The sequence below is a fragment of the Hypanus sabinus genome, unplaced genomic scaffold, assembly GCF_030144855.1.
Source record: "Hypanus sabinus isolate sHypSab1 unplaced genomic scaffold, sHypSab1.hap1 scaffold_815, whole genome shotgun sequence".
Taxonomy (NCBI): domain Eukaryota; kingdom Metazoa; phylum Chordata; class Chondrichthyes; order Myliobatiformes; family Dasyatidae; genus Hypanus; species Hypanus sabinus.
In genome coordinates, this window is record NW_026781668.1 from 178777 (window position 1) to 187227 (window position 8451).

At 43.7% G+C, this 8451-nt stretch overlaps 1 protein-coding gene across 1 annotated transcript; it reads right to left on the reverse strand.

Moving 5' to 3' along the window:
* Positions 1-6589: 6589 nt before the first annotated feature.
* On the reverse strand, positions 6590-7486 carry LOC132390247 (G-protein coupled receptor 182-like). The gene has a single exon (XM_059962857.1). The coding sequence runs from the start codon at positions 7484-7486 to the stop codon at positions 6590-6592; it is 897 nt and encodes a 298-aa protein (XP_059818840.1).
* Positions 7487-8451: the final 965 nt, after the last annotated feature.

Below are 8451 nucleotides of genomic sequence, written 5' to 3' on the forward strand. Positions count from 1 at the left end.
ACGTGACATTTGTGTCATCACTGGCCACAGAGAATGGCAAATGTTATTCCACTTATCAAAAAATATAATGTAGTTCTGAGAGTTACGGGCCCGTGAGGCTTCGTTCAGTTGTGGACAAGGGAAACGAGAGGTTTCTTAAAGACAACATTTCTCAGTATCTGGAGAAACTTATCCTGGTTGGGGATAGTCAGCATGGCTCTGTGAGGTCAGGTTGTCCCTGTAAACCAGAATAATTTCCATGAACAAATGCAAAATAGGCAGATGAAGTCTGAAGAGTTGAACTGGGGCATATTAATTGTTAAGGCGTTTGACTGGGCACGAATTGGCTAAGCAAGGAAAGCGGATGAGGCAGTGCATGGAGATGTTCCCCAAGGAATGTATAATCTTTAATACACGCTGCAACTATATCTAGACTCTGCTATTATAGTGTTTTGAGAGTCCGGGATTAATTTAGTCATTCTACAGCATTTGTATAATTTACTGAGTTAGGGCTGATTATGAAAGCAAAATACTGAATCCGGACTGAAACTGCACGCTCACTAAGCTGAATTCTCCTGTTTATATTACAGGGCAGATGCTGCGATTACATTAAAGCAATCTTTTCCCATGGAACCCTTCAACTCACAACCAACGTTTCAAAGTCTTCTGCAGCATCCTCTGGTGTTTCCCAAATGAACCAGCTCCGAGAATGCGAATGTCAAATTCACAATTCAAGTGCACACGAGTTTGTCTGAATGTCGATTTACCTTTGCACAGCGGGTTTATCTTACCAGGAATAGATACAATCATATCTCGATCATTTTAACCTTGATTTCACACGGCCAGTGTGGAATCTGTGTCTCCCTCTGAAATCAACACCAAAGCAAACAAACAAAAGAACACGATCTAAATACACAGGGAAGGTAAAACAAAAATCTAAACTCGAACGTTTGTTCATTCAAAACTGTCGACGTTAAATGGCGTATATAGAATAAACATTTACTACCTGGAGTGAAAATCCTTATCAAATATTATAAAGAACACAGGGAAACCAGATGTGGTTGAGGGCGGCCCACATACACTAACACATCATACAATTACGGAAAAAGAAGCAGTCTCTGATTCTCACATGTTCCTGCAAATTTATTTCAACCGACTACAACAGACATTTGTAAGCAGTGAGTTCCCGTTGTGAAAGAAACGATTAATTTAAACATGTTTTCAATGCAATCCTAAGAATCCCACGACTGCCGTCCGTTTATTCACGTACGTATTACCTGTGCTTCTCTTTCAACTGAACTCACAAAAACCGAGTCCTTGCGAACTATTTAACACTCTCAGTGCGTTCATACTTCAAACTATAGCAGAGCATGATATATTTTTCTTGAACAGCGAACAAATAATCTATGATTAGAATCAACCGTTATTTAATAAATCATTTCGAGTCTCAAGCAAAGGGACGCTGATAGTTATGTATCTTACGCAAGTTAATATTCAACAGATCATGACTTCATCACGTGACAAAATCTCCAGTGACTTAAACGTCTTCTCACCTCCAATCAGTGACCAAAGATAGGATTGAGACTGAGTGATTGATTTGTTGCATAGTATCTAGCTTCCCACCGTTTAAGTAACAGACATGGACTACACTGGGACCTATGTCACAAGCACCTCCAATCGTTAATTATTGTCCTTAACGCCTTAGTGATGGAGTGAAGGTGTATTCCTTTAGTGTGATACTTCCCATGTGATTATCCTCATGGCAGAGCTGAGGATGATGGAGCCTAACGGAAACTGCATTGCTTGCATCATCCGAAACAGCTCTATTTCAATCTTTCATATATATTTTCTTCCTTTCCAGGGGTCTTTTGAAGGTTGTGGCCTGGAGTTTCAGGCGATAGGAACATATCACATTATGAAACGGGTGGATACGATAGAGACAGGAAAGTTGTTTCCACTGGTAGATAAGACCAGAACTTAGGGATATAGCATCACCATTTTGGACGGAGATGAGAAGGAACTGCTTTTCCCAGAGATTGGTGAATCTGCGGAACTCTCTGCCCAACGTTGTAGTGTAGGCTACCTCAGAGAATATATTTAAGACAATGTTGGATAGAGTTTTGCATAGTAGGGGATTTAAGGGTTAAGGGGAAACGACGGGTACGTGGAGATGACACCATGCTGAGATGGGGTAATACATTTTCTCATCATTGACTGTTCATGGTGAGTCAGGGAATCTCATGGGATACACACAGGCAGATAGTTTATGAACCTACGTTGAGACAATTCAAGTCATTTGTCGGTAAATACAGATTCTCTGTACCTGACTGATCATTACTGCATGGTGTGATTCAGACTTTACGTTCCTGGGTGGGCTCGAAGATAATTTTTTTCGTTCAGCGGGGGACTCGAGTCGGACCACGCGGGTGAGGCACAAAGCGATCTAGCAGCATCTTTCTAACAGCATGAATTCGGAAACTCTGCAATTTCAAAGGACTTAGATTTCTATAATTGGAGTGGATACCTTCAGAAATACGAGTTGGGATAATTGCCGCAGTATAAGGAGATTGTCAGCCACCCTGGCTGTGAAGGGAAAACTGCTGGGGATGCTACTATCGATCAACTATCAGAGAGGGGGCAGCAGGGGGAGCAACTCAAATCAGGACATACATAAACCGTACCGTTCTGGGTTCAGTAGCTTAAGAAAATTGCTAAATATATCGGCACATCCTTGAGTGCCTTTCCAATCAGCTGGTCATGAGAGAGCAATAGATTACCTAGAATAGTACGAAGAAAGGAAATTAACTATAATGTGTTTGCATCCAAATATACACTCAACTTCACGAGATATACAACGACGTGATGGAGGAACACGTGATGGTTTGAAGAACGCAATGATGATTGTTATGCGTCCTGACAAAGGGGACCCGGTAGAATCATTCGCCAAATATTACGAGGGGAGAAGACGCTGGGGAGGACCGGTCGAAGCATACGCTCCGGTGGGAGACCGGTTTGTTCGAGATGGATTGCGAACGACGTTCGGAAGTTTGTGTGAGCTTTCACGTTGACCGAAGGTCCGGTGCGTGAGTGACAGAGAAGTTCCAGCTGAGCTCCGGCTTGTGCACATATGACTGTTTAATTTAGACTGGGCTTTTTCTTTTTGATATTCTTTACTAACCGTTAAATTAAGTTATGGTTCATACATATAACTTCGTTAATAGTTTGCAGCGTACAGTCTGTTGTTTCGTGGCACTTATTTATAACAGGGTAGTAAATTGCACAGCATTCACACAACTCGGGGACTGAGGTGAGCTCGGGCCGTCTCAATCTCACGAGTTTGGGGGAATTGAGAGTCCCTTCCTTAGACTTACGCAGCCAAGGATACCAGAGTGTTTCACCTATATATCAGTGCATGTGCACAGACAGACAAGGATCTGAACTTTTAAACGGAATAGGGAATTAAAGTTGCAGGGACAAAAAAGCGTCGTCGATAAGCACGAGTGGTTACTCATCCGCCTGTCGTTTTTTTTTCTTCCAAAGCACAAGCGAAATGTCTTTAAAATTTCAACGAAGTGCACGAAAGTAATAGATGTACCACGCCATCGGTTTCCTCTCGATGAAGAAAAAAACTGAATGAACAGAAAACAAATAAATTTGAAGCGTATTGCAGCCCCTTCGGCCCACAGCCAACTCCAGAGAGGGTCTAGAAGCTCCCTAGCGCACAACGCTCTATTTTTTCTAATCTCCAGTAACCTGGATCACAGTGGATGTGCCTCATTCAGGACCAGGACATAATGGTGGCAAGGGCCGAATAGTTCAGAAAATCAGGTAAAAATGATCCCTTCAAAATGCAGAAAGAGGTGGAGTGGAAGCGAAAAGAAAAGGAGTTGTGAAGATTGGCAGAATCTTGCTGACTAATAGAAACTGATGAGCATTGCGACCAGGCGGACCTCACCGTGCTGATTTCGGAAGCGGTGTGGGGAAGACATGCAGAGGAAATAATTGAGATGCAGAAAGGAACTTGTCTCCATTGGCAGAGGGACGGAACTTCAGAGAATCTTGTGTGGAAAATCTCCCACCATTGGAAAATTACAGCAGAGACATGGAAACTGCAAGAATGCAATAAAATTCCAAATGAGGAGTATGACGCAGCGGAATGGATGCAGGAGGTTGAGCTGAGGAGATCAATGAAGTGAATAGAAGAGACAGACATGAACTGAATCAAAATTCCACACTACGGACAGGATACGATAGAAAGGACAGAGCGGGATTTTTCCCCAGGTGAGGAGTCAAGGGGCGGGATAATTTGGAACTGTGACGGGGAGAGTATCCTTAAGAAAATTTAGTGAACACTTGTGAGTTTTCACCTGAAGTTCTGCGGAAAACCAGACTTTGAAATACTCCATAATAGGCATTTTTAATATCATGTCAATGAGATTAGAGGCGGAAAAATCAAGAACTTCTTAGTAGGAAAATAATAGCCACAATATCTCATTTAGCAATAGCTTCTGCTTACGTTTCAAATGTCTACCCGGTTTTCCGCCCATGTTCACAGTGTGAGCGCCATTCACCAGATATTACCCAGGAGGCTATGCTCTATTTACCCGATTTCTTTCTCCCGGAAGGCTTTCAGTTACGTGTCCTTTATCCGAAGGCTTAGAGGAGTACAGTGGGTGAGTTTTTGTGTATCTAGCCCATTTTTTCACCGGAAGAATGCTCAAAAATGGAAGGAATAGACAGGCTTCGTAGTTGACGGATGGTACTGGAGAAACTTCACTCGGTAGCTGAAGGTGGACGTCCGCGGTGGAGGGACGTCATGACTGTGCTGTCATGACTGACAGATCGCGGAACTCTGGAATCATGGGAAGGATTTGGAGGGGACCCTGGAGTGATTTGTTTACAAGTGCATTGCATGATAAATTCAGCATTCTCGACTTAGCTGTGCCGTTAGTCATTAAAACAGTAAAACACCTGTCTTCAATTTATCCCTCAATCTGCATTTACCGTTCGTGCCTTATTAACCGTCTTTTGTTACCTTCTTCGCTGTTTCCACATCGCTCCCCTTATCACTTCATTTCTGGAATATTGAGAGCAGTTCTCTTTATATTGGTGTGGGAATGTCATTGGGGAAATTCCGGTTAACAACATTTAAGTATATACAGCCTGGAAGGCCGTTCATCTAAGCGAATAAGGAGCCAGGGTGGTCTTCTGACGGGGACGTCATGTCTCACAAATGTGACTGTAATTTTAAAGGAATAATCTCGGCGATTTAATGAAGCAGGAAGGGAGATAGAGTTCAGATGTGCTTTAGTAGTGCTTCTAACTAGGCGCTCAGTGACAGATACAGGGACGCCGAGAGGAATTGGCAAACTAGTCACAATATTAGCTTGGTAAATGGATGTAAATGGTAGCGTGCGAGCATTTCTCCTCCCGGACGCCGGCAATAAGCGGTGAGTGTAGATTTGCTACTGGGTCATATATTGTTTGTACAACAGTATGTGAAACAAAATATGACTTAATGCACATTGTGAAATAAAATTCTGGGAAGACAAATAGACCTTTCCAGGGTCAATTTCAGTTATAACCTTGCAAACCTAGGACATGCCTCTCTGCACGCAGTGGGGCAGTACAGCTAAAGTGTTTTTGTTATTCTTGCATTGCTCACCGAGGCTTTGAGTGGAAGTATTTCGACTCGGTCTCACAGCTGCATGGAGCACAGGTCAGAGCGGACTGAGAGCAACGGGTGCAATTCTGATTGTCACGCCCTGGGAAGGATGTTGTAAGAACTGAGCGATGGTAGATTAAAATTCATCAGTTTGTTTCCTGGACTGTGGAGAATGGAATAAACTATAAGGGGATAAACTATAAGTTTGATTATTTCAAATAGAAAATAATCTGAAAGACCCTTGTTGAAGTTTATACAATTAGGAGGAGGGATATATTGTACAGATAGCCAACAGTTTTGTCTTTTCCTACGTCAGCAGTGGCTCAAAAGTACAGGCACATGCATACACAGGTCAGAAGACATTCTTTTTTAACCCAGGACTGCGTGGTTATGTCTATAGCAGACGCGCTCGATGCAGGTGATAATAAAATAATGGAAACGTGTCTGGAATGCCCTTGGTTAAAGGAGGTAGCGAGGGATACGGGCTGTATTATGGCTCCGAAGATTGGCATAGTTTGCCTTCGTCGACCTGGGGCAGAATCTATGCAATATTGATCCCCCGCTGCAATCTACAAGAAGGTGGCTCTGTCACAGCGCTGACCGCAGCGAATCTCCACTTCCAGCATAAAAGTCATTATGATTGCTCCAGCTTTACCCGAGTTACCTTGCGGCCAGATGAGCCCTGAGTGTCAACGCAGCTGTGAAACGGAAAGAGTGAATGAAATCAACTGAGTGATCAGATACCGGGAATGTTGATGACGTCACGGCTAGCAAGGGCGCCGCTGCACGGAAATGGAGTTAAGTGTTATTTTATTCCAAGTCAACTTAATACCGAGACCCATAATTCTTGAACACATAAAACCCAGATGCACATCGCGACCACATGACGCGTGCCCGATGCGGAGAATTAGTGGACTTTCGACCTTTAGGAGTATATGATTTGCTTTAACTGTGCTTTTTAATCAATATTAAAAACAAAGTCCAAGGAGATTTTAACACCCGCCGCATGTCTTCTCTAAACTTAGCCTGGGTCGCTGTATAAATGCAGGTGTTCGTGCAGGAACTCAGGTACATCAGCATGTAGCCGGCTTCAGTGGCGACGTAGGCAGAGTCGGTGTAATCTCCGTCGTAATGCGCGGTTCCTGTCAGTTGGGTGGTCAGAAAGCTCACAGTGACTGGTAGCCACAACAGAATGAAAATGCCGGACACACTAAAGAGTAAAATGATGGATTTCCGGCGGCTTTCCATCTCCGGATCCTTCTGTGTTTGACTGCTGTGACCGCGCAGTCCGCGGCGAGCTTTACTGGCTAATAAAATGCGCCTTACTGTCACACAGTTAAACAGGGCTATCAGAACAAAAGGTAATATAACAGTTAAAATACTCCGCAGAGAGGAGAATGTGACTCCCACAGGAGACGTCTTGAACCACGAACTCGGCTGACAGCCCCATTGAATACCGTTAACTACACTGACGGGTTTAAACTCAAATAGATACGGGACGTTCTGTAAATGCACCAGGAGCGCCACGGTTATGATGCCGGAAAAAGCTGTCCTCACTGTGCAATATTTCGCTTTGAGCTTCTGACAACAGATCGCTACAAACCGATCGATAGTGAACAAGACAGTGAACCAGACCGAGCTTTGCAGGCTGGTTGAATTGAAGTACATAGTAACCTTACAGGTGGATGTGTAGGACAGGAAGGATGTTGGAAACTGGTACGTTATGATATGATATCCGATTACACAGAACATCATCACCAGCAGATCTGCCATTGCCATGGCCACCATGTTGTGGGATATACATTTGGAAAGTCCACAATTCCCGCGGAAGAGGACAACCATTGTCAGTAGGTTCGATAGGGAAAGAGACACAAAATGTGAGTTACAAACAGGGCAAGCAGAAGTGTTATACTCGAATAGTTTCAGAAACGTCAATCAATAAATAAGCGCTTAAACTTGCATATATCTGCCATGTTTGATCACATTTATTATAATCTTAAAGGTGTGATAGGGAGAAATTAATTCAAATCTCCAGCTGGGCACCGCATTCTTGTGCTAGCTATATTTCCTAGAATTCCCAACTAGTATGGGAAAGATATATAATCAATCAAGGGTTTGATCGGAAATCCAGAAAAGGGGGAGGGAAGGAGGCAGAGCTCGAGTGAGCCAGAAAGACTCCGGAGAGAAAGAGAGAGAGAGAGAGAGAGAGAGAGAGAGAGAGAGAGAGAGAGAGAGAGAGAGAGAGAGAGAGAGAGAGAGAGAGAGAGAGAGAGAGAGAGAGAGAGAGAGAGAGAGAGAGAGAGAGAGAGAGAGAGAGAGAGAGAGAGAGAGAGAGAGTGAGAGAGAGAGAGAGAGAGAGAGAGAGAGAGAGAGAGAGAGAGAGAGAGAGAGAGAGAGAGAGAGAATGAGAGAGAGAGAGAGGGGGGGGGGAGAGGGAGAGGAGAGAGGGAGAGAGAGGCTGTTATTAGAATCCGCAAAATTCCCACAATTCATACTGTTCTACTGCTACTTCACCACGTTACATCACAAAATATATTTCAATCCGGAACAATACACAGCATCAAATTTATGCTGACAGTGATCAACAGCAGAGAGGATTGTTCTCTCTGAACTTCAGCAGCATCGACTCCGATGAACTTTAGAGGCGGCGGGGGATGGGTGACAGTGAACTTGACCCTGCATCAGCGTATAGAGCGGAGACGACCCGTTCAGCAGCAGTAGTCTTGCGTGTCTCCGCAATGCGTTGGTTTCGCCAATAAAGAATACCCAGTGAAATGTCTGTTAATAGAAGATCATTCTAACATTTC

Excerpts from the sequence above, each read along its gene's own strand:
- LOC132390247 (XM_059962857.1), bottom strand. The coding sequence starts at position 7,486 with ATGGTTGTCCTCTTCCGCGGGAATTGTGGACTTTCCAAATGTATATCC.